The sequence below is a fragment of the Bufo gargarizans genome, chromosome 1 (assembly GCF_014858855.1).
Source record: "Bufo gargarizans isolate SCDJY-AF-19 chromosome 1, ASM1485885v1, whole genome shotgun sequence".
NCBI classification, from domain to species: domain Eukaryota; kingdom Metazoa; phylum Chordata; class Amphibia; order Anura; family Bufonidae; genus Bufo; species Bufo gargarizans.
This window is the reverse complement of record NC_058080.1, coordinates 545,165,886-545,191,834: the sequence shown is the minus strand read 5'-3', so window position 1 is coordinate 545,191,834 and position 25,949 is coordinate 545,165,886. Positions and strand designations below refer to the sequence as shown.

The 25,949-nt window shown below is 43.5% G+C and overlaps 1 protein-coding gene across 1 annotated transcript in view; it reads left to right on the top strand.

Annotated features, from left to right (window-relative positions):
* The first annotated feature begins 3,250 nt into the window (after positions 1-3,250).
* The window catches only part of LOC122924462 (protein HIRA), a 42,845-nt gene continuing 20,146 nt past the window's right edge, over positions 3,251-25,949 (top strand). The window contains exons 1-21 of the mRNA XM_044275557.1: positions 3,251-3,444; positions 3,907-3,969; positions 5,929-6,039; positions 6,219-6,309; positions 7,673-7,767; positions 7,863-7,958; positions 8,627-8,787; positions 8,864-9,031; positions 11,838-11,951; positions 13,281-13,351; positions 14,693-14,798; positions 14,912-15,127; positions 17,881-17,966; positions 18,087-18,275; positions 18,944-19,102; positions 19,764-19,959; positions 22,980-23,081; positions 23,322-23,470; positions 23,551-23,712; positions 23,835-23,893; positions 24,079-24,184. Of these exons, the coding sequence (XP_044131492.1) occupies positions 3,408-3,444; positions 3,907-3,969; positions 5,929-6,039; positions 6,219-6,309; positions 7,673-7,767; positions 7,863-7,958; positions 8,627-8,787; positions 8,864-9,031; positions 11,838-11,951; positions 13,281-13,351; positions 14,693-14,798; positions 14,912-15,127; positions 17,881-17,966; positions 18,087-18,275; positions 18,944-19,102; positions 19,764-19,959; positions 22,980-23,081; positions 23,322-23,470; positions 23,551-23,712; positions 23,835-23,893; positions 24,079-24,184 (2,537 nt within the window). The 5' untranslated portion in view covers positions 3,251-3,407. The remainder of the gene's footprint in view (positions 3,445-3,906; positions 3,970-5,928; positions 6,040-6,218; positions 6,310-7,672; positions 7,768-7,862; positions 7,959-8,626; positions 8,788-8,863; positions 9,032-11,837; positions 11,952-13,280; positions 13,352-14,692; positions 14,799-14,911; positions 15,128-17,880; positions 17,967-18,086; positions 18,276-18,943; positions 19,103-19,763; positions 19,960-22,979; positions 23,082-23,321; positions 23,471-23,550; positions 23,713-23,834; positions 23,894-24,078; positions 24,185-25,949) is intronic.

The window sequence follows — 25,949 nt, the reverse complement described above, 5'->3', positions numbered from 1 at the left end:
GAAACTACAAATACCAGCATTCTCTATTCACTTCTATATGAGCTCCATGAAGAACCAAGCAAATTAGAATGCTGAGAGTTTACAATAAACAACAGTTTGCCAAGAGGTTAGCAACCTTAGGTACAAGCAATCTAATCATCGCATGTTAAAGGGGTATTCCGGTAGGTACGAGTTATCCCCTATCCACAGGATAGGGGGGTAACTATCAGATTGGTGGGGGTACCACCAGTGAGATGGGGGCCCACAAGTTATGGCTCTTGGAAGGCAGGGAGGAAAAAACAAAAAACAAAAAAAAAACAACTGCGTTAGGCTGGGTTCACACTTGAGCGTTGCGCAAACGCGCGTTTTACGCGCGTTTTTGACGCGCATTTTTATGCGCGTTTTTGTAATAGTAAACGCGCGTTTGTGTGATTCACTACAGTGTCCTATGGCCACAAACGCCCCAAAAGTCGCTCATGTACTTTTTGGAGCGTCGGGCGTTTTACAGCGCGATCGTACGCGCTGTAAAACGCCCAAGTGTGAACCATTCCCATAGGGAATCATTGGTTTCTCCTTGTTGAGCGTTTTACAGCGCGTAGGAACGCGCTGTAAAACGCTCAGGTGTGAACCCAGCCTAATAGTAGCTAAGTGTAGATCCACCAGACGCTGTCAGTTGGTCTCATCCATGCACTGAAGTATTTGATCGATATTGTTTACTATGGGACTGTTATTTGTGATGTTCCCCTATATACTCTATTTGGTAGGTCTAACATTATTACATTTTTGCTTTGCAGTGATTGGTTCAAATATTTTGCCTACAGGAGTTAGCAAGAGAAGATATAGACATTGAGAACGTGGTGCATGTAGCCTAGGGTGGCTCAGTGGTCAGCACCGTTGACTTACAGCTCTGAGGTCCTACATTTGATTCTAACCAAGGACTCCATCTGCCTGTAGGTTGCATGTTCCTCCCACACTCCAAAGACATAGGGCCAGATTTATCATTAGCTCAAGTCAGAATAATGGAGTGAAAAAGTCGTAAATTTTTGCACAATCGCTTAAACTGCGCAAAAATTTGCGACTTTTTTCTGCTCTGCACTATGCTCGCCAGTTTTCTGAAAGTGGGCGTGTTTTCTTATGTAAATGAATCTCTAGACAGATTTACTATTGGGACTATTTAAAAAGTCGCAAAAAAGTCGCAATTTCACTCCAGTGAGGACCATGCTTATCTTATGAGACTTTTTAATAGAACATGCGACTTTTTCATAAAAACTTGCGACTTTTTCGTAAAGATGTGCGACTTTTGTAAAGCTGCTTACTGACGGATAAACTGCTACCGTCAAACCACATTTATTACAGTCTTAAAGGGCCGATCATAAATCTGACTTGGCTAAAACTGACTTTAGCCATATGTTAAAGTGGAGTGAGCTGTCAGAGTCATGATAAATCTGGCCCATAGTGATTAAGAATTTAGATTGTGAGCTTTGCTGGGGACTGTGAGTGATGGCAATGTCTGTGGAATACTGGCACAACTGCTGACCACACTCACCACTGCTTTCCAACTTTAGTATAACTGTGCAGGCTGAAATAGGAGACCAAATTGTTTTTATCATGATTGTTTTTAACCATATCAACATTTAGCACGGAATCTGCACATTGTTTTGAGCGTTTTTACACTTTTTTAAAACTAATTTGTGTTTATTTTAAAGGGGTTGTCTGGGTTCAGAGCTGAACCTGGACAAACCTCTATTTTCACCCAGGCAGCCCCCTGACTGAGCGTCGGAGCAGTTCATGCTCCGATGCTCTCCTTTGCCCTGCGCTACATTGCGCAGGGCAAGGGCTCTTTTGTTTATAATAACACACTGCCGGGCGGAAGCTTCCGCCCGGCAGTGTGTTCGGTGACATCACTGGCTCTGATGGGCGGGCTTTAGCGCTGCCCTAGCCGTTTTACTGGCTAGGGCAGCGCTAAAGCCCACCCATCAGTGCCGGTGACGTCACCGAGCTCCCTGAACAGCCGGAAGAAGAGGCTTTGCCCGCCTGCGTCACTGAGTCTAAGAAAACTTCCGGCAAAGTCACTTCCGGCTAAGAATTTCCTATATGAAAACAGGGCTTCATGAATATGTGGGCAAAGGTAGGACATGCATGTATGTAATATGTATGTCCCTCTAATACTATTACACCAATGTCCCCAATCCCAGACAACCCCTTTAATAGAAAACTGCTATTCCAGCGTGCTGTTTTTGGCGTGGTTTCACACCAAAAAACATGCAGACACAGTGTGTGCTTTGTTTTTAACAGCTTCCCATTCTTTTCAATGGGATAATTAGCAAATTTTCTGCACCAAGCACGAGGCTTCTTCCTTCCACTTAGGGGGAAAAAACAAACAAAAAAAAATATGCTGCCTCCTATTCAAACGAATGAGAGGCTGTTTAGGCCTCCTACACCCGACCGTGGTTTGGTTCCGCATCTGAGCCGCATCTGTTGCTCCGTTCCGTGGCCCCACAAAAATGATAGCTCATGCCCTATTCTGGTCCGTTTTTTTTTTGCAGACAAGAATAGGCATTTCTATAATAGGCCGTCTGTTCCGTTCCGCAAATTGCAGAAGGCACACAGACAGCATCTGTGTTTTGCGGATCCGCAAAACACGGCACGTTCGTGTGCAAGAGGCCTTAGAGGTGTTTTTGGCATAGAAAACCCACAAAAAACTCAATGTGAACTGACCCTTAGGGTACATCCACTCAGTCAGGTTTCTGCCTGTAGGTTTAGAAGCCAAAACCAGGAGTGGATCATAAAAGGAGAGAAAGTATAAAGGACAGATACGACTTCTCTTTTTTTGAGTTTACACCTAGTTTTTCCTTCCAAAACTGCATCCAGAAACCTGACCGTGTGACTGTGCCCCAAGTCCAACCTAAGTGACTTGCCTGAGTGGCCATTTTGGGCTGAGGAGAGGCTGACTGTTGTGGTCCTCTAGTCTAGAAGATTAGTGAAAGGAAGTCCAGAAAAAGGTCTCCTCCCCTTAAGAACTACTTTATCTCCAAAACTATTTCCATTTCTGAAGTAACTGATGTCGTTTAGTAAACTGGCCACCCCTATACCACAGAGCAGCACCCCCCCCCGCCAGAAGTGACCCCTCAGCTCTGCCCTGTACCCCAGGCTGAGGTGTGAGCAGCCCCCTGGAGCCTCTGCTGGTGTCCGCGGCAGCGGCGTCCCTCCCTCTACACAGCTCTTAACAAGGAACGCCTGCTTCCAGGTCTATGTTTCCAGTAGGACATTTTTAAACCTTACTTCCCGCGGGCTTCCGGTCTTGGTGCGGGTTGCCGGAGCGGGATGGAGCGGCGCTGAGAGGCGGCTCCGAGAAGCCTGCACAGGGGAGAGCCCCGGTGCTCAATGGGCGGCCGGAGCTGACACCCTGCTCCGGGCACAGCGGGACAATGAAGCTTCTGAAACCCACCTGGGTTAATCACAATGGTGAGGGGGGCCAGCAGGTGGGAGAGAGTGGCCCCCGGGGGCCACAGAAGTTGGAGCGCTCGCTAAATTATTCGCAACTTTTAACGGTCTTGACTTTGAATGGGAATGTGCCTGCTTGTGTCTGTGTGTCATGTTTCAGTCTAGGCATTGCAGTGCCCACGGAGGCTGCCATAGATACCTGTATGGGCGAGGTCACTGCTGCCAGGAGGAGTTCTCTATGATGTCTGTGTGATCAGAATAGTCCCCATACAAGCAGCTGTCACCTGTACAGGATGATGCAACACCTGGCATGGTGGTACCTACCTACCTCCCTCCCTCCGGGCACTGTCCATCACTCTGGGTCACCAGTGTGGACGCTCTTGTAGCTTTAAGTCGGGGTCGCCCTCCATCCTTGCGGCGGATGACAAATATCGCGTTTCTTGTGTCATGTGAATTAACCTGAAAACCTCTCTCTGATTTTAGGTAAACCAATCTTTTCCGTGGACATTCATCCCGATGGCACAAAATTTGCTACAGGAGGACAAGGTGTGTTTTCTGGTACTGTTTGCCTGGCGTATACAGGGGCAGGTTTTAGCTGCATGTTGTCGGGCTGGATTGTGGTTACGGTTGCGATGCAGAAGAGGTGATGGCGTCTAGTAACTGTTGTACAGCAGGCAAATTGTGCGTGGCTTTGGCTCACATTAGGACCTGAGTATGGGTGAAGCGTATAGTTACATTGTGTATGGGCAGGGTAAGGGTACTTTCACACTAGCGTTATTCTTTTCCGATATTGAAATCCGGGAAGGGGTCTCAATACCAGGGGAAAAAAAAACACGCATCAGTTTTGTCCCATTGAATTCTGAATGGAGAGCAATCCGTTCAGTATGCATCAGGATGTCTTCAGTTTCGTCCCTTGTACGGTATTTGACCGAAAAAATACCACAGCATGCTGTGGTATTTTTTCCGGTGAAGATCCCGGAAAACCGCACTTGCCGGATACTGCATTCATTTCCATAGAGATCTATTATTGCCGGATCCGGTACCAAGTGTTCCAGAAATTGCCGCATCGCCTGATCCGTTTTTCCGGTCTGCGCATGCGCCGAGATATAGGAGGAGATATTTTTACTATTGGACTTTGAAAAAATGTAAATACCGGATCCGTTATTCCAGACTGGATCCCCAATACACCTGACCGTCACCCCCATAGAAATGCCTATTCTTGTCCGCAATTGCAAAAAGAATAGGACATGTTCTATTTTTTATTTTTCGGAGCCGCGGACCGGAAGATCGGCGGCGCGTTCCGGAAATGCGGATGCGGTCAGTACACTGTGTGCATTCCGCATCCATTCCTGCCCCATAGAGAATGAATGGGTCCGCACCCGTTCCGCAATTTGCGGAACGGATGCGAACCCATTCTACGGACGTGTGAATGGACCCTAAGGTTCTGTTGCGGGGAAAAAAAAACCATATCTGTTGCCATATACATTTTTTGCTGGACTCTGCAGGATGAGAAAACGTAGTGTAGTACTATAATGAGTGTTTATAATGTCAGAGATCACAGATAAGGAGCCTGTCAGATTAGCTGGCTGACGGAGCAGAGAGTACATTCAGATCCCTCTATTAGAGCATCTCAGCTCTGTACAGAGAAAAGGGCTCCATATTTGTAATAAAGACCAATTAAAAAATATATATATTTAAATCAAAATGAGTACAATGCAGTAGATAAAGAAATTGCCCCCAAAGGTTTACATAGCCTTTAAAGGGATTTTCAGAGATTATCTTTTTTAATTGATTGCCTATCCTCTGGATAGGTTATCCCTATCTAATCGATGAGGGTCCGACAACTGGGACCCCCCGCCGATCTGCTGTTTGATAAGGCACCAGCGCTCACAATAGCGCTGTGGTTTTCTCAGTTCACCAAGCACAGCCATGCTCAGCCCCATTCACTTCAATGGGGTTTATCTGCGCCTAGGCCATGTGACCTCACATGGCCTAGGAAAAGCTGAGAGAAGGCCAGGTTTTGCGCACTGGTCTCATCTCAAACAGCTGATGGGCAGGGGTCCCAGGTGTCGGACCCCCACCGATCAGATACTGATGACCTATCTGGAAGATATGTCGTCAGTTAAAAGAAGAAAAATCTAAGCAAACCCCTTTAACTCATTTTGGGTTAAAAAAATTTTAAATTGGCCTTTATTAAAACATTTGAACAGTTTTTTTTCCTCTACAGTCTTCAGTTTATCGATATACTATTGCTCTTTGCCTCACACTTACCCCATCAGGGCTTGATGTGTAGCCCTTATCGCTTCACTCCTGACAGCTCATAAACAGTCATTATAGCTAACCTCTCACCAAACTGATAAGGTTATGGCTTGAGTGAGTGTTTATGAGCTGTCGGGAGACCAGAGATAAGGGATCCAGATGTGCTCATAGATTTTAATACCAATATGGTTAAACACTCATATTGAGATGCACCAGTATTCTCTCAATAATGTCGTCCATTCCCAGGGCAAGATTCTGGAAAAGTTGTCATATGGAATATGCCACCTGTTGTTAAGGAAGAAGATGAGAAAAATGAAAGTATTCCCAAGATGCTGTGCCAGATGGACAACCACTTAGGTACCATCCTACATGGCAGATAACTGCTCTGGGGGTTCACATGTCTTGTTTGAGCAAGAGGCAAGATATAAGATGGTGTCCAAGAAGCCAGGGATGGTGACTGGCACTGGAAGAGCGCACTGAGCAGTCTGTGCTGTCACTATGGAGTTGGATTAATAATTGCGTACACTCTGTTTCAGCCTGTGTGAACTGCGTGCGATGGTCCAACAATGGAGCCTATTTAGCGTCCGGAGGAGATGACAAGCTCATCATGGTGTGGAAGAAATCTGGGTGAGCTCAGGACAACTGCACCCTGGCTTGTACTGGAGTTAATTGGTTATTACAAGTTTTTTTTTTCAGATGGTGAACTGTAGTGGTAGGTTGTAATGAGAACTCATCTCCAGGAAGCCAGAGAGATCGCCGGCACGGTTCTTGATCAGATCGGATGCTGACAAATGCAGAACCACAAGTGCTGTCCGCATCTTTTGCGGCCCCATTGAAGTGAATTGGTCCGCATCCGAGCCGCCAAAACAACGGTCGTGTGCATGAGGCCTAATGTGCAGCATCTTTCAGCCACTTTCTGCCAGCAGATTCATGTTATCACAGTCTCCTTGATAAGAGTGAATCAGTTTCCAACTTTTATTTTTCAGAGCTCCTTTGGAAAATGAAAGTGGAATCCGATTGGTTGCCATGGGCAACTAAGCCAGTTTTCCTTTACACCAGTTTTGATAATTCTCCCCCATATGTTTGCTGTGTTGTTTCAGAGAAAATCTAATAAAAAAATAAATAAAAAAAAGAGTGGCCTGAGGAGAAGTGTCCACTGGAGGCTTCCCTTCAGCATCTCCCTGCCTGGCCCATCTTGATTGTACCCTTATATGCAAATAAGGAGGCACCTGCCAATCAAATTGGACCGCCACTCAGCGGACACTTCTCCCCGAGCCATTAGATTTTACCTGAAACCATACAGGGATCAAAATAAAACATAGCCTGTCAGTGCTATAGGACAGTGATGGCGAACCTATGGCATGGGTGCCAGAGGTGGCACTCAGAGCCCTCTCTGTGGGCACCCACACCCTGGAAAAAGTCAATGGTGTACCAATATGCCTTAGACTCCTCCTGTCAGTCATCAGCGCAGGCGCACTATGAACAGCACAGGCAGCACATGGAATGTAAGCAGGCTATTGTAGATAAATGATAAAGTACATGGAAGATATTCTATATTGGACTGTAGTATTCGAGGTAAATTGCAGTGTTGGCACTTTGCGATAAATAAGTGGGTTTATGTTGCAGTTTGGGCACTCGGTCCGTAAAAGGTTCGCCATCACTGCTATAGGATGATCGTTAGCATTGCTGTATATGTACACATACAGATATCGGATACAGTCCTCATAACCGCTGCGTGCCAGATAAGACCAGTGACTGTGCGTTGGCTATACGGTATTAAAGTACGGAGGGTTTTTAGCAGTGACATTGATGAGCTCTTGTGTCATAATCTCTGAACAAGTCCCAGGACCTCTGCGGAAGCAGAACATAATGGATCTCCTGAATGAAATCCTAGTTGTCCTAGTTCAGTATTGCTTGTTAGAATGCATGGTGTATCCTGCCTCCTCCTGAAACCTATAGGAAGCTGTTCTGCTTTGTGCTCGTGTCTTAGATACATCGGACCCAGTACTGTTTTTGGCTCCAGCAGCAAATTGGCAAATGTAGAGCAATGGCGTTGCCTCTCCATTCTCAGGAATCATACAGGAGGTAAGTGACTTGGTGCCCTACCTTCTGTAGTTTTGTGTGGTTTTTTATTTTTATTTGATTAACCTTGAATTTCACTGTCTTCCAACCCCTTTTAGATGTCATGGATGTCGCATGGTCTCCACATGATGCATGGCTGGCTTCTTGTAGTGTCGATAACACCGTTGTGATATGGAATGCCCTTAAATTTCCTGGTAGGTTGGCTGAATATACATAATTTCTGACCCTAATTATTTAGTCAACCACTTTGAGGCATTTTCAGGACGCATCCACCTGTGGCAAGTCCACTGTGGAAAATGTGCAGCAGATTCGGAGGAATACTAGTGCAAAAACCACCTGAAATGGGCTGATCTTCGTAGTAGCATCAATGCTGGGTTTGCAGCATTTTCTCTACTGCTTTTAACTTTTGTATTGCAAAGGTTAAAAACCGTGAGTTAGGGTCCATTCACATGTCCGCAGTTTCGTTCCGCGGAACGGAATTGCGGACCCATTCACTTCTATGGGGCAGCACGATGTTCTGCCCGGATACGGAATTGCGGACCCGCAATTCCGTTCCCAGAAAAAAATAAAAAAAAGTGTGTGTGTATATATGTATGTGTGTGTGTATATATGTATATAATTTATTATACATGTCCTATTCTTAAACTGACAGCGTAGAATTTACATGCCGCAGATTAAGGACCTTCAGCACAAGTACGCTGCGAGTTTTCTCTGCAGCCCGTGGATGAGATTTCTAAAGTTTGGTTGTAGTGTAAAATGTTATTGATTTGCTGCAAGCAAATCCACTGGGGCAAACCGGCAGCACTTATACCATATGTGTGAATCCATCTTTAGAGTGTTTGTATTTGATGTTATCTTGCAGAGATTATAGCCACGTTGAGGGGCCATTCGGGGCTGGTTAAAGGACTTACATGGGACCCTGTGGGGAAGTATATTGCTTCTCAAGCTGATGACCATAGCCTAAAAGTCTGGAGGACCATGGACTGGCAGCTAGAAACTAGTATCACTAAGCCATTTGATGAGGTACCAGGTATATCATGATCACAACGTCACAAAATTCCACATAACCACTTGCTAAAAGCAGTCTTGCACTTTGCAGTGTGGAGGAACTACCCATGTCTTGCGTCTTAGCTGGTCTCCTGATGGACATTACCTAGTATCTGCTCATGCAATGAACAACTCCGGTCCTACAGCACAGATTATTGAGCGTGATGGTTGGAAAACGAACATGGACTTTGTAGGCCATCGGAAAGCTGTCACTGTAGTCGTAAGCATCCCCCTTTTTTCATTTTTTTTTTTTTACTGATAAAATACAAGTCATATGCTAAAACCCAGTTGTGCATTTGAGTAGTGCAAATATTTGGCACGAATACTTAAAGGGATTCTGTCACCTCCCCTAACCCAAAATTGGATTTTAAAGCAGTCATGCAGCACAGCTTACCTTGAATAGGCTGTGCTCTTCTATCTTGTAATCCGTCCAGTAGTTTCTGTGAAAATCGACTTTTATGGTTATGCAAATTAGCCCTGAAGGTGCCCAGAGGGGCGTTTTGTTCCCCTTAGTGAGCCCAGTAACGCCCCTCTTACAGTGCCCAGCCCGCCTTCCTTGCGACTGTCTAAGGCTACTTTCACACTAGCGTTCGTCGGTCCGCTCGTGACCTCCGTTTGAAGGAGCTCACGAGCAGACCCGAACGCCTCCGTCCAGCCCTGATGCAGTCTGAATGGATGCGGATCCGCTCAGACTGCATCAGTCTGGCGGCGTTCAGCCTCCGCTCCGCTCGCCTCCACACGGCCAGGCGGACAGCTGAACGCTGCTTGCAGCGTTCAGCTGTCCGCCTGGCCGTGCGGAGGCGAGCGGATCCGTTCAGACTTACAATGTAAGTCAATGGGAACGGATCCGCTTGAAGATGACACCATATGGCTTAATCTCTAAGCGGATCCGTCCCCCATTGACTTTACATTGAAAGTCTGAACGGATCCGCTCAGGCATCTTGCGCACTTAGAAATTTTCCTAAGTTATTAATGCAGACTGATCCGTACTGAACGGAGCCTCCGTCTGCATTAATATGAACGCATCCGATCAAGCGCTAGTGTGAAAGTAGCCTAACCGCCCCCAGCCTCCCACAGCCTCTCCTCCCCCTCCCTCACGGCCGAACTAACTCTCGCACAGGCGCAGTACCCACTGAGGGCTGCGCCAGTGCGATCTGCAGGAGACTGAGGGCAGGAGCTTCATCCTCGTCACTGGGCATGCGCCGAGCCCAGTGACGTCCGATGCTCGCTCTTCCCTCAGTCAGCAGGGAAGAGCGAGCATCGGACGTCACTGGGCTCGGCGCATGCCCAGTAAAGAGGATAATGCTCCTGCCCTCAGTCTCCTGCAGATCGCACAGGCGCAGCCCTCAGTGGGTACTGCGCCTATGCGAGAGTTAGTTCGGCCGTGAGCATGAGGATATCCCATCAATTTAAAAATGGCTGAACAACCCCTTTAAAGGGGTTTTCCCAGTCTAGGGTATTGGAGACCGATCACTTGAATAGGAATTGCAATACCTGAGGATGGGCACTACACACTTGTGTTCTGGCTCCGTACACAGCTTACTTCCTGAACTGTGGTGGTGCCGGGTGTTGGACTCCCACCAATCTGTTATTGATTACCTATCCTGTGGATAGGTCAGCAATATATTTGTCCCTGAAAACGCCTTTTAATGAAGCTTTCCTGTCTTGTCATTTCTTTTTTAAGCACAATAGATAAGAAGTTATTGGGCCAGACAAAAACTGGTCAAATTCTGATGACATTTCCTTTTTGGTTGCAATACTGTCAGGGAGACGTTGTTGTGTTGTTGTTGTGTTTTGTTTTTTTTTGTTTTTTTTTTTATACACCAAATCTATTTCCTACTTTAGGCCTCGTTCAGTTTTTTGCCCTCTGTATGTTATCTGTTTTCCACAGACACTGCTCAGCTGAAAATTAATTTCCAAAGCATTTCCCATCAGTGGTCAGTGAAAAACGGACCAAACTCAGAAGCGACACGGATGCCAACCATGTTTTTTCACTGACTCAGATTCACTAATTCATTGAGGGCATCTTTGGTCCGCATCACAGACCAAAGTAGCGCATGTCTCCTTGATTTAATTATTTATGTATTTATTTTTCACTGACCGACAGTCAAAAAAGAAAAGCTATGTGAGCAGACACATTAGTCAATGGGTACATTTGCTGTTCTAAGAAAATGCAGATGGCACACGTCGGTGAAAAACAGAAATGTGAATGAGGCTTTAGTGTGAATAGTGGCAGTCTGTAGGTGTACATAAAGGGACATAAATATACTTGGTGTCTTTCGGTAACCTCTGCACCTAACAAAAGTTACATGTTGCCATATCTTTTGTAGTGCAGCTTTTTTCTGGTAATCTTAAAAGGGTTTTCCAGGAATTAACTACTCATCTGTATCAAATCGGTAGGGGTCGGACACTGCCAAGCCCCCCCCCCCCCCCCGCCCCCCCCCACTTATTAATAAGTTGTTTTTAGAAAGGCAGCGGTGCTCCTGTGAGCAGCTGATCAGCAGAGTTCCTGGGTGAACAACTGATCGGCGAGGGTCCCAGGTGTCAGACCACCATCGATCCGATACTGATAACCTATCATGATTATAGGTCATCAGTAACAAAAAAATATCGGAAAACCAACCTTATGCTAAGTACTTAAATGGGATGTTAAAAACAACTATCACCCCAGCACCCCTGCCTATCAGCTGTTTGAAGAGGCCGCGGCACTGCAGTGAGCACTGCGGCCTCTTCCTAGGCCAGTGACGTCATGTTCATAGGCCTAGTTACAATTCTGTCCAGTTCACATGAATGAGCCTAGAATGTAAAACCAAGCACAGCCACTATACAATGTACGGCGCTGTGCACGGTATGCTTTAAGAAGTAGTTGATCGGTGGAGGTGCTGGGAGTTGGACGCCCACCAATCAGATATTGATTCACACCCTTGGAATAAAATAAGTAAGTAACAGGTTTACTAGCACCATTTAAATACTGGAAACTTAATTCTTTCATAGCATTAAAATATTGTTGTGTTTTCTTCCAACAGAAATTTAATCCAAAAATCTTTAAAAAGAAACAAAAAAATGGAAGCTCAAGCAAGGCCGGCTGTCCATACTGCTGCTGTGCAGTGGGGAGCAAGGACCGCTCACTGTCTGTCTGGGTAAGGAAATCTATCCCTGGTTCACAGATACATTAAAAGGGTTTTTCAAGATTTTTTGATTGGTGGGGGGCCGACATCCGGGGCCCTGTCTATCAACTGTTTTGAGAATGCAGAGGTGCTCCTGTGAGCACCGCTGCATTCTCTCAGCTTACCAAGCACAGTGCCGTATGTTGTGTAGCGGCTGTGCGTGGTATCGCACTCAGCTCCATTCACTTCAATCAGGCTGAGCTGCGCCTAGGCCTTGTGACCGAAGAACGTGTCGTCACTGGACCTAGGGAAAGCTATGAGAAGGCCACAGCAGGAGTGCCCGTGCCTTCTCAAACCGCTGATTTAACGGGGGTTCCCAATCAGATACTAATGACCTATCCAGAGGATAGATCATCAGTAAAAAAAAAAATCAAAAATCAGAAAACCCCCTTATGTACAAAAGAAACGGTTGATACAGAAGAAACGGATGCACTCAATTCAGCCAGAAGAAGGTATACACATGCTGTTTCAGCCGTCCTAAGAATTTCTGCAAGACTGCCTTTACCCTCTTCCTGATTTTTTTAAATATAAATATGTCTAATATTTAGAAACCATTTTGGGAGGAGGCATATACAAAATCACCAAAATCAGAATTCTTACTGCCCAAAACATTGCACCAGCCAATGAAGAACACATGGCAACATTGAAGAATATTGCAGATAATTTGCATATTGTCTTCCCCCTGCTCTGCTGTGGAGCATTATGGGTATGCATGTGCAGTAGCCTGAACCCTCTTCAATGACAGACTGTGTGGATGGACTGCGTAACGAATCTTGGTTTTGGTGTTTTAGGCTCTTCCCACCAGCATTTCTGCAGTTTGCAAGATTTTTTGTTTATCGATGTTAGTCACATATTAATAATTTATTTATTGAACTGCATATTAACATAAAGGTGAATTTACACTGCCCGGTTGTCAAACGAACACTTGTTCCTGATAATCTGCCCGTTAAAAGGTGCCGTTTATCACCAGATGATCGTGTGAAATGCTTGTTCACCGGGTTAGACAGTCTTTCATGTGGACACCTAAATTATTTCTGGGCAGCAGATTGTGCTATGTGAACAGTGATCTGCTGCCCTGAAACGATGAATCTGTATGGGGAAGAGCGACTGCAGTAGCCATTGCTCATTCCACATATAGTGGAGGTGATTGCTGCCTGTAAATGCATTGTTTGATCTACCATTATCGAGCAGGCAATTGTCGGGAGGGATCTCTTCCTTCCCGACAATAGCCTGCTCCATAGGGCCATGTAAACCTGCCTTAAGGGTATTTTCTTTGGATTTATATACTTCTCTCTATTGCAGCTTACCTGCCTTAAAAGACCATTGGTGGTGATCCACGACCTTTTTGACAAGTCTATAATGGACATCTCATGGTAACTAATGTATACTCAACCACTTTACTGTATCTTTTCTGTATAATTCAATAGTATAAGTGATTACAAGGGCTCATGCTGTTCACTGTCTCCGAATTGACACCTATGGAGAGGGGAGGAGAACGAACTGCTGAAGCAGACAGAAGGCAGAGATGAGATGCGGTTGCAGCTACAACTGTGTGATTTATATCACGCCGGAGCTGTATTATCAGGTGAAATACTATGCAGCTCTGGGTGGGATAAATCACTAGATGAGCAGCATCTGGTCTCTATCTGCTGTAAGCTGATCTCTACACTGTATGGACTTCCATATACGGATTGAATCAGTCAATTCAGAGACCGTGGTGAACGCAGTCACTGTACTTTCACACAATGTCATTTAATAGAGAATGGTGTAATTAGCAAATTTCTAAATCGCTTCATTTAAAAAATATGCCTGCCTCCACCTGAAAAAAAGCTGTAAATTCACAGCCACTAGGGGTCCCACTTTGACCTAATTTGCAGTCCACTGCCTGTTATCGGGCAAGATCCTTGGTATCCTCTCTATTACCATCCTTGGTAATGGAGACAGAAGACAACTCACAAGAAATGGGGGCATGTCAGAGCTAGCTGAGATCCTGAGCCTGATAAAAAAAACTGCTTCTACACTGCTTTTGAAGATTACAATAGCCTCCTGCCTTTCTGTAAGTGTGATGTCCCCCTCCTTATCTGTGAGCTCCAAAGCTGAAAACAAACATAGTGGGAAGTAAGGGAAAGGATGTCACAGCAGTGTAGTGCTGACAGATTTCAGATAAGGGCGACGGCCCCTGCTTCTGAGTGAAATGCATCTAGTTGTGCAGATGAAGAGGGGAATGATATGGCTAAAAAGGGACATTCGAGAAGGCCAAAAAAGACTTATTCCTTCACAGTTGTACAAAGAAAAGCACAGCCATTACACTAACCTCAGGTACGCTTTAAATAAAATATATTAGTGTTCACTATTTTCACCTATATGGGTACTGAGCAGTGATGGCGTCTGAATTATTTTGATAAACTGGCTGCTGTTATTTTTCTCAGAGGTTTTTAGAACAGCTTCATATTGGAATTAACAAATATATATTTTCTATATAAAACATATACAGTTGTGTAAATTTATGAATTTCAAGATTATGAGTATATAGAATAATAAAGAACCAAAGAGGAAAAGGTTTGCCCTTCCAGTCATTCTAGCCCCAAGGGCATATCTGAACCTCTGGAGCAGTAACAGAAGCTTTTATCCTATCACTCAATCACTGCTGCCAATCTGTACATTTCATCATAATATCACAAGTGGCAAAATCCTGTTGTCTGGTTGGATTACAGGACCCTAAATGGACTTGGCATATTGGTGTGTTCTATGGATGGATCAGTTGCATACTTGGATTTCTCACAGGATGAGCTGGGTGACCCACTGAGCGAGGAGGAGAAGGTATTGAAATATGCCTTGCTATTTATTTGCTTTTTATCTGCTGTTTTGTAGCTTTAATATAAACTAGAAAGGTGCTCATTTTGTGTATTTTTATTGTGCATCAATAATTGCAGAATCACATCCACCAAAGCACTTATGGAAAAAGTCTTGCCATCACAACTGAGTCCCAGCTGCCTAACACAATTATTGAAAACCCTGAAATGCTAAAGTTTCAACAGAAGCAGCATTCACTTCTGGATGGGGAACATGCAACATCTGTGCAGAAAGATATCCCAGTGCAGAAAGTGGCCAGCATGGTAAATGGTGAAAGCTTGGAGGACATCAGAAAGGTATGAAATTGCAAGACCACTGTTTTTTGTTTGTTTTTTGTATACGGCTGTATAAATCCATAAATCTTTAAAGGGGTTATCCAGGAATTTGATATTGATAGCCTATCCAAAGGATAGGACATAATATCAGAACGGCGGGGCTCCTGGAAGTCCCTTCACAGCATTCCAAGCACAGCGCTGTACATTGTCTTGAATGGGACTGAGCTGCGCCTAGGCCACATGACTGATGTGCAATGACGTCACTGGCCTAGGGAAGGTCCTAAGTGCTCACGGAGCGCTGCGGCCTCTTCGAACAGACGATTGGCTGGGGTCCTGGGAGTCGGATCCCCGCTGATCTCATATTGATGACCTACCCTGAGGATTGGTCATTAATATCAAATTCCCACATAACCCTTTAAAAAGGGTTTTCCCATGATTTTTTAACTGATGACCTATCCTCTGGATAGGTCATCAGTATCTGATCAGTTAGGTTCCGACACGTGGGACCCCTGACGTTCAAATGTCTGAGAAGGCGCTGCTGCCTTCTCGCAACTTACCGAGCACAGCACCATACATTGAATAGAGGCTGTGCTTGATATCGCGCTCAGCCACATTCACTGAATGAATGCTTCTGTAGTCAAATATGCAAAACGTGCTGCTGTTTAATTAGTGGCACTAAATTGTTAAAGGTGTTTTTTTTTTTTTTGTTAGTTTTTTTTCTACTAAAATATTGATGAACTATCCTACAGCTGGGTTATCAGTATTTCAGTGTGGGTCTGACTCCCGGCAACCCTGTCGATCAATTGTTTGAAGGGACTACAGCGCTCGGATGTTGTGTAGTGCCTGTGCTTGGTATTGCAGTGCAGTCTCATTCACTTAAAGGGGTTTGATTGATATTAAAAATGTAAAAATCGGACATCATATAGTACATGACAATACCTTTCTAACACAGCTAGAATCAGCCCCGTACTGCACAAGGGTCCAGAGATAGATTATCTTCAGCTTGGCAGCTCAGGGGGTGTATCCTTTCTGCTGCATTTCTCTATCTTTAACTACCACAGCTTCTAACAGAACATATGGCTGGTGGCAGTTGAAGATTTAAACTAAAAACGTTTAACCAGCTCAGTGAGATGGAAAAAAGGAAAAGAACAAACCGCAAGTGATGCTATACAGAGATTTTATTGAATAGCTCAGTGACTATTTTAAATTAATATGTAATTACTTAGAGTTACAAAAGTATTTAGATCCAGGTGCTGTATAGAATATGGTTGTGACACAACCACTTTAATTGAGACTAAGCTGCGTAAAGGCATTGTGATCAATAGACTTCACATCCCAGGCTGAGGAAGAGGCTGCTTCACACCCCTGAGCTCCACAGCCCTATCCAAAATTTGATCATTGGTGTTGCTGTGAGTTGGAGCCCCAATGATCCGCTATTGATGAGACCTATCCTGAAAATAGGTAATCAATATTTAAAAGGCAACCTTTCACCATGAAAATGCAAAATAATCTGGAGATAGCATGCTATAGATCAGGATTTGATGTATAGTTTTATGGGAAAAGGGTCAGTATAACATGTATTTCATGAATTTAATTTTGTGTTAATTCTGGGCTTTGAAGTCCAGGATGCGGTCCTATCAGTGATTGACAGCTATCTCCATATACATGGTCACAGAGGGAAGGCTGTCAATCACTGATAGGACCACCTCCTTGACTTCAAAGCCCAGAATGAGCAGAGATATAAAGCAGTAAACTACAAGTTAGGGCTTGTTCACACGACCGTGGTTTGGTTCCACTTCAGAGCTGCATTTTTTTTGTGGCTCGGGTACAGACCCATACACTTCAATGGGGCTGTAAAAGATGCGGACAGCAGTCCGTGTTTCGTCCCATCCGTTGCTCAGTTCTGTGGCCCCGCAAAAATTATGTCATGTCCTATTCTTGTCTGTTGTGCGGACAAGAATAGGCATTTCAATAAAGGGCTGTCCGTCCGCAAATTGCGGAAAGCACACGGGTGGCATCTGTGTTTTGCGACCGCAAAACGCAGCACGGTTGTGTGAACAAGCCATTATACTGAATATTTTCCCATAAAACAATAGATCAATCTGCTCAGCTCCTCCTGCTCTATAATATGCTGCCTGCAGCTCAGACACCATGTTCAACATGACAGGTTCGATTTAACTTCCAGAAACCCCTTATTAACACACTCAACTTGTTCTAAGCATGTAAGTAAGTTTTACTGTAGTGAACATTTTGAGATGCCAGGCAGACATATTCCTTGTTGCCAAGTATAAAATAATAAAAATTAAAATGCATGTGGTGTGAGTTCTAATGATGGACCCCATCATTAGAACTCACACCGCATGCATTTTAATTTTTATTATTTTATACTTGGTCATAAAAAAAAACAAATGACAAAACCCAGTCGGCTACACTTTGTATTGGCTCATCATTTTAGGTGTCATTAGTATCCTCCTTGCCCATGCCCACCCCTTCAGTGTCACTTCTCTGTCTACTTAGTGGACCCTTTCGGCTGGTATTAAAATGGGTCTGACCTTCAGTACTAGCAGACCTATAGTCATCTGTGCGCAGACATTTTCCATGCTGAATGTGATATCCATGGAGACGGCTGGTCTAATTTTGCCTATTCTTCTTTCTCTGTTTTCAAGTCCAAATTGTCTAAAAAAGGACATTTTCTCTAGAGCGGCTTTCTTTGCTTCACTGAAATAAACCTTGTATTTTATTAGTATATTATATAGAATTATTATTTTCAATAGAACCTTTTAAAGAAACAAGTGGAAACTAGGACAGCGGATGGACGGCGTAGGATCACCCCTTTGTGCATTGCCCAGCTGGACACTGGGTTTGTATGAAATATTAAACTTAGCATTATCTTTTAAATCTCAATCATTTAATTGACTATGTGTAGTAAATCCTGCACGATGTTGTATATATTTCTTACTCTGGCTATTTGTATTTTCAGGGATTTTTCTACAGCTTTTTTCAATAGTATTCCTATATCTGGGTCAGTCGCAGGATCCATGCTGTCATCTCAGAGCAACCAGCAGCTCTTATCCCTGGATTCAAACACCAACAGCTCTTTAGGGGCGAAATCCACCCTAGAACCCACAGGGAATGCAAAACCATCAGAAGAACCTGGCAACAAAGAGAGGTATCATGAAATAAGAGCATGTATAATGGTGCAAACCATGGACTGGGAACGGCTAGTTCTCCTGTCTCTCCTAGTCATGCGGAATTCTTCAATGTGGTAAAATTGATCCAATTATCTTGTGAATCCATATCTTGAGGGAAAATGTTCCTTGTGTAAAATATTAAATAGTTTTGGACGATAATATACACTATACCAACCAAATACCTAAGATTGCAGCAGCATTTCTCCCTCTCCTCTCTCAGCAAGGGGGGGAGGGGTAATGGTAGGGGGTAAATAGGTGACATTTATAGCACAGCGTTTATGGTTATTGTTGTGATTATAATGCATGGATAGAACATCTTGAGTTTCTACAGAATAGGCAGATTTATGTATGGATCTCTAGAAAACTGTAGAATCCCTTAAAGGAGATTTCCAGAATTATTGACCTTTTTAATTACCGTATCACCTGCAGACTGTGGTAATTAGTGATGAAGAAAAAAAATAAAATAATAATCATACTCTGCAGTGATGTCTCCTCAAGGTGCACATGACCCAGCAGTGACGTGCACACATGAGCCTGTCCATACATTTTATAACTTGGCATTGCCACGAGGGATAATAAAAAGGGCCATAATCCAGAAAACCCCACTGTGAAACTGGTATAAAATGTCTTCAATTTTTCATTTTAGTGCAAGCATTGCTCCCATTGCTTCTTCAACGCCCACAAGCGTCTCTGCCCAGCCGAAGATTGAGCCCATGAAAGCACTTGATTCTCGATTCACTGAACGATCAAAAGCCACCTCAGGGACAACAGGAATTTCACATGTGAACCAGGTCGCTAATGACCGGTAAAAAAAACTAAAAATTTACGGTATCGATACAAAATTCTATCATATTTTTATTTATCGTTAGTCTCTGTGAAATGCCTGATGGGTATGTGTTGCTAAGGCTACTTTCACACTAGCAATTTTGCTGGATCCGGAAGGTTTCATCAAAAACACTTCCGTTACTGATAACACAACCATCTGCATCTGTTATGAACGAATCCGTTTGTATTATCTTTAACATAGCCAAGACGGATCGGTCATGAACTCCATTGAAAGTCAATGGGGGACGGATCCGTTTTCTATTGTCAGAGAAAACTGATCCGTCCCAATTGACTTGCATTGTGGGACATGACAGATCCGTCTTGCTCCGCATCCCAGGACAGAAAGCAAACTGCAGCATGCTGAGCTTTGCTCTCCGGTATGAGAGTTGAACGGAATGTATTTTGGAGCACTCAGTTCTGTTCTGTTACGTTTTGTCCCCATTGACAATTAATGGGGACTAAACTAAAGCGTTTTTTTTTTTTTTCCAGTATTGAGACCCTATGACGGATCTTAATACCAGAAAATATTAACTCTAGTGTGAAAGTAGCCTGTTCACCCGCCGGAACAGCCTGCCAGAGTTCCTTGCCGCTAGTGTGAAACTAGCTTATGACAGTTTTTTTCATTTTCTTACCTTGAATAGACCAAAAGATCATAGTGCATCAAAAGAAGCAAAGCCTCGTGACTTAGAGAGCAGTAGTGACAGTGAAGAAAAAAATCTTGCAACTAAGTCTCTCACCAAACGAAAAGCTGAAGTGGATACAGACCTTGGAGAGAAAAGAAAAAAGGGGCGACCTCGAAAAGACTCTCGGCTTATGTCCGTTTCCCTCGCTGTGCAGGTTACTGGAACTTTGTTTTTATTAACACCACCAATTGTGCAATGGGCAACGAAATGTAAAGTGCTGTACAGTCTTTAAAGGGAACCTGTCACCTGGATTTTGTGTATAGAGCTGAGGACATGGGCTGCTAGATGGCCGCTAGCACATCCGCAATACCCAGTCCCCATAGCTCTGTGTGCTTTTATGGTGTAAAAACAAACGATTTTATAGATATGTAAATTAACCTTGGATGAGTCCTGTCAGAGATGAGTCCAGCGTTCTCTGACTCTGAGCCCAGCACCGCCCCGCATCCTCCGAATCTCCTCCTTGCTCCCCGACGTCACAAAGCTAAGAACTAGCGCATGCGCAGTGTCTGCATAATGTTCCTTCCCTGTGCTGGCATCAGCCTCAGGAAACTAACTACGCTAGCTTGTGCATTGCGAGATTACAGCTCTCTAGCTTTGTGACGTCGGGGAGAGGGCTGCACAATGGTAAAGTGGCACACATTTGTGGGAGTTTATCATGTAAAACAGAAAATGATTACATTTTAAAACACAAATGCACATATACTGTAAGGTACACTGTACAATTACAGTATAAAAAATGAAACTGCAGTTACACTTTAAAAATAAATAAATAGACACTCTTATACTCGCCTTGCCAATCCACTGGCATTTTCATGGCGCCCGATTTCCCCCTGGCACTCCACTTCCTGCTCCTATCTTGACACTGCAGCCAATCACTGGCTGCAGTGATGATGAACCACTTTAGCCTGTGATTTGGCTGAGCAGCATTGTCCAGTTGTTTCCTGCTGTCTACATAGGAGTAGGAAGTGCAATGCAGCAGGGACCCAGGCATCATCAAAACAGCAGCGGTGGGGAATTGGCGAAGTAAGTATAAAGTGTTTACTTTTTGTAACCATTTGATGGCCATCAGAGAGCTTTTTGTACTAGAAAGCTCTTTCTTAGGTCCATTCACACGTCCGTATGTGTTTTGAGGATCTGCAAAACATGGACACCGGCAATGTGTATTCCGCATTTTTCAGACCGCACATCGCCGGCACTCTCGTAGAAAATGCCTTTTCTTGTCTGCAATTGCGGAAAGAATAGGACATGTTGTATTTTTTTTGTGGAACGGAAGTGCGGATCTGCAAATGCGGATGCGGACAGCACATTCCGGCCTTGTTGAAAATGAATGGGTCCGCACCTGTTCCGCAAAATTGCAGAACGGATGCGGACCCGTTTTGCGGACGTGTGAATGGACCCTTAGGTGTGTAAAAAAATAAAAAAAAAACACTACAAACTCATGCCGTGGGTTTTTCATCTCAATAATAGATATACATTAACAGTTAATAACGTACATATTAGTTATGACAGTAGTTGACATATTACTGTATTTTTGACACCTATTGGCAGATATATTTAAGGGCTTCTTCATGATTTTCATAAGATAGGTCATCAATATCGGATCAGAGGGAGCTCCCGACTCTCCCCCTTATTTGCCTGATACTTTTGTTCTGGCAGCTGCTTTCTCCTCTCTTCCCTTTAACAACCCTAAGGCTAATTTCCAATGAGCGAGCGTACACGCATCATCTTTGCGTTCATGAAATATCTATATTGTGCATTTTTCAATCACCCCTGTCGTCATAGAAATTAATGGGGCTTGCTTGAAAAATGGAAGGCATCTGGATGCAATGTGTTTTTCACTGATGGTTGCTAGGAGATTTATATTGTTTTTCCACAATTGTGAAGAAAATCATCAAAACTAATTGCATTTGTGTGGAAAAACAAAATGAAACTCTGAATGCAATTGTAGAAATAAATGATTAAACTTGTATGCAAAACCATACATTTTTTTCCTGTATGGATCCATATACCTATATGATCTATACCAGTGTATTACTGTACTGCGGCGGCAGCAGGAAGCGCACGGCGTCATGGCAACCAATGACGCTGTGCGCTCCTGCTCCCAGCAGGAATCCAGCCCGTGTTATCACGGACCGCTCACGAGAAACACGGCCGTGTGCATTCGGCCTTACACAGCCCAGTCTCATTCAAGTGAGATGCTGTCCAGTCAATTTGGAGCGCTTCACAGTGATGCAGAAGATATGGCGTTGATTAGGTAAATTTCGCAAGGTCATCCAGTGTCAACAAGTTATTCCAGAGCGTCTTCACCTCCAGTCACAATGGCGACTGCTCCGGATAGGCTCGCTTACAGAGGCTGATCCCGCAAGAGTCTTGCAAGAACATCATGTCTTCTGAATTACTGTGAAGTGGTCCGCATTAATTGGACAGTGTCACATCAAGGGAGAAGGCATAGTCCATTTTATACGTTTTGATGGCAGGATACACCAAAACTTGTGGAAGACTGACAAAATAAGACACAAAGTAGGACGGGAGAAAAGATTGGTAGAAAAGTTGTCTTTCTGAAAGTCATGTCTAGCATGTTGAAAATGATATAAAATTGTGGCCCATGCACTTCATATATTTGGAGCAGCAGGCGTGTGCCACAAATACTGCCGCAAATCAAGACACTTTCCGGACACAGTGATATTGATATATTGGATTGTTAAGTGAAGATCGTATTCGTGGGGATTATTTATTTTCACTTTATTTCACTAAAGGTCTTTAACATCTGCTACTATTTTTTGTGATAATGAATTAATGATTGATGTAGATAGTTAATTACTTGTTTTATATTTCATTAAGAAATTTAGTGAAATAAATGAAAATAAATAATCCAGGGGGACATAATCTTCACTTGATCCATTAGATCTCCCCCTTGTGTTTATGTTCGGCATATACAGTGCAAATGCTCCTGAACATAACATAGTTTGCCAATGTAAAACACACAGTATCTTTCTGAAGAAATGAAGGAGGTAAAACAAAAGGCCAATAATCCACAAAACAGCGGCTATAAATGAATATACAGCAAGAGCTGGAGTTTGTGGAGGAGGTCATGGCTTATTCCCCAGCATTGCTTTTTATTTAATCTCTCATTTTAAAGGTTGTCTGCGAATTCTTTTTTATTTTTATTACCAGTCTCAGGTGGCTTCAACATCCGAGAAGGACTTAACATGTGTTACACCAGCATTATCAGTAAGACTGCCGATACCAGCCATTCAGAAGTCCTTTACCTTACAGGTCAGTCATCTATACATTTTTACATATTGGGGGCATTCACACAACTGTGTCAGCAAATTGCAAAACAAGGATGACAGTTGTGTGTGTTTTGTCCGTATTTTGTGGATTAGCAAGTCCCGCCCTTTGTTAGAACTGCCTATTCTTGTCTGAAAATGGACAAGAATAGAACTAGCTTTGCAAACAAATACAGTTAAAACAAGCATAAGTACTTGGGTGCCAATGATTTGCTTAACTTTTCAGATTAGTCAAGATCCCTCAATATACATTGAAGTAGAGAATGATCTGCGGACAGTAGGAGGATCAAAACTAAGTCAGCTCAAGTGTAACCGAGAAGGGAAGGAGTGGAAAACGGTGCTCACAAGCCGCATTCTTGCAGCAGCAGGAAGCAGGTTAGTGGCGTCCCATGGCTTTCTCCTCCTAACAATATTATGCATGCAATATATTTTGAACAATTTTTTTTCTTTTTCAGTGAGTTGGTATGTGTAGCCTGTGAGAAGCGAATGTTATCCATGTTTTCCGGTAGTGGCAGACGAGTATTTCCTCCTATCATTCTACCTTCCCAAATCTCTACTGTACAATGTACAGGTCGTTTTGTCATGGCTCTTACATCCTCAGCTGCTCTTTCTGTATGGTAAGAACAGTTTTGCCTAAGGTGCTTGCTTACCATAGTGTATATACATTGCAGTGTAATAGGAGATTCCAGGTATATAATTGTGTAGCAGTTATAAATATTTTTTATCTTTTTTTTTGTAGGGATGTCCTGAATCAGAAATCTGTTGTAAAGAATGAGTCTTTATTGCCTATTTTAGCAGGTAACCACTTTTATACTGTTCAGATTTTTTACCATTTTATTTTTTATTTAATTATTATTATTATTATTATTATTATTATTATTATTATTATTATTATTATTATTATAGAGGTCTTCACCTTAATTGATAAAATGCCACGATTTCCTTTCTTAATATATTGTTTTTTACCACTATTTTTGACTCAGGGAGTGATTTGACGGTTTCTCAAACATTACTTACCCAGAGAGGTATACCTGTACTAAGCCTGTCTAATGGGAAAGCATATTGCTTTAATCCTGCACTCTCCACGTGGTAAGATTTCTAAGTGTTTTTACAGATATGTCCCTATTAAGATCAGGCTGTATGCTATTAGTCAGTCCTCTTGATCTATCTGGATAGTCGGTCCTCTGGATAGATCATCAGCATCTGATCGGTGGGAGTCCGACACCCGGGACCCCTGCCGATCAGCTGTTTGAGAAGGCAGCGGCGCTGGCAGTAGCGCCGCGGCCTTCTCACAGTTTACCGCAGGCCCAGTGACGTCACGACTAGTATCAATGGCCTGGGTGGGACTAAGCTCTGTTCACTTGAATGGAGCTTAGCCCTGCCCAGGCCAGTTGATACTAGTCGTGATGTCACTGGGCCAGCGGTAAACTGTGAGAAGGCTGCGGCGCTGCTGGAGTGCCGCTGCCTTCTCAAGCAGCTGATCGGTGGGGGTCCCGGGTGTCGGACCCCCACCGGTCATATGCTGATCATCAGTTTAAACAAACTGTAGAACCCCTTTTAAGTATTGTCCAGAATGCAGCCAGTGAAACTTAGGCCAGATGCTTTGTACGAAGGATACAACAGTCAACATGTCAGACTAAACTGACCAATGAGTGGGCTTGTGTAACGTGGTAAATTATCTCCCAGTCATGCAATACAGTCATAGTTTCAACCAGTGATGAGAAAATCTAAACTGTCAGATATATTTTTTCAAATGAAGCTGTACCGAAATGGTCAAAATTGGTCACCTTTTGGCTGACTTATCTTTTATGATACAGTAAAAATGGAACAGTTGTGAAACCCTGTGAAGTGGATTGTTTTGTACTACAAGGCACTTACTAATGTATTGCGATTGTCCATATTCCCTCCTTTGCTGGCTTGTGTCATTTTTTTCCATCAAATTATGCACTGCTTGTTTCCAGAGGTTACGCGCACCCTGCAATCCAGCAGTGGTCGTGCTTGCATAAGCCAGAACTTTTTGCTATAGTGTGCAAGCATGGCCACCTCTGATGGATTGCAGGGTGGTCGTAACCCCTGGATATGAGCAGAGTATAATGTGATGGACAAATGAATGAAGCCGGCAAAATATGGACAATCGCAATACATTAGTAAGTGCCTTGTATTAACTTTGTCTATACAATAAATGTCATTTTCTGAAGTGCGACAACACCTTTAATGACCTATTCTTAAATGGGTTGTCTTGCATTTTGATACTGACGGCCTATCTTCAGGTTAGGCCATCAATATCATAACATCTCTATCCATTACACAATGGACTGAGCTGCGCTCCAGAGCTACAACGAAACAACTGATCAGCCAGGTGTCGAACCCCAACCATCTGATGTTGATGACCTATCCTGAAAATATGAAAATTCTGGACAACCCCTTTCTGCTCTGACATTGAAGACTCTCCTAATAACAGTCAATCAATATTAAAAAGTCCCAGAAAACACCTTTCTACTGTTTATTACCTAAACCTTCCATAAACACTTCAGTTTAGTTCATGGGATTTGGTAGCAATTCGATGATGCCTATTCCTCAGCCAAAACACTGCAGTTGTGGCTGCAGGCAAAAGACCTTAGAGGAACACTAAACCAAATAATGAATAGATGTCCTCACTGTTTGCTGAGTCTGGAGCACATTCTGCATGATCAAAACAGGTTTTGTACAAATCCTGCAAAAAAAAAAACAAAGGGTCTGTTTTAGTAACTACTTACATTCCCCATGTGATAAGCATTCTGGAGCATCTATTCATATGACAGCAGTTCTGTCACTCATCTATCACTTGCCAGGTGGATTGGGTCAGTGAATGGGA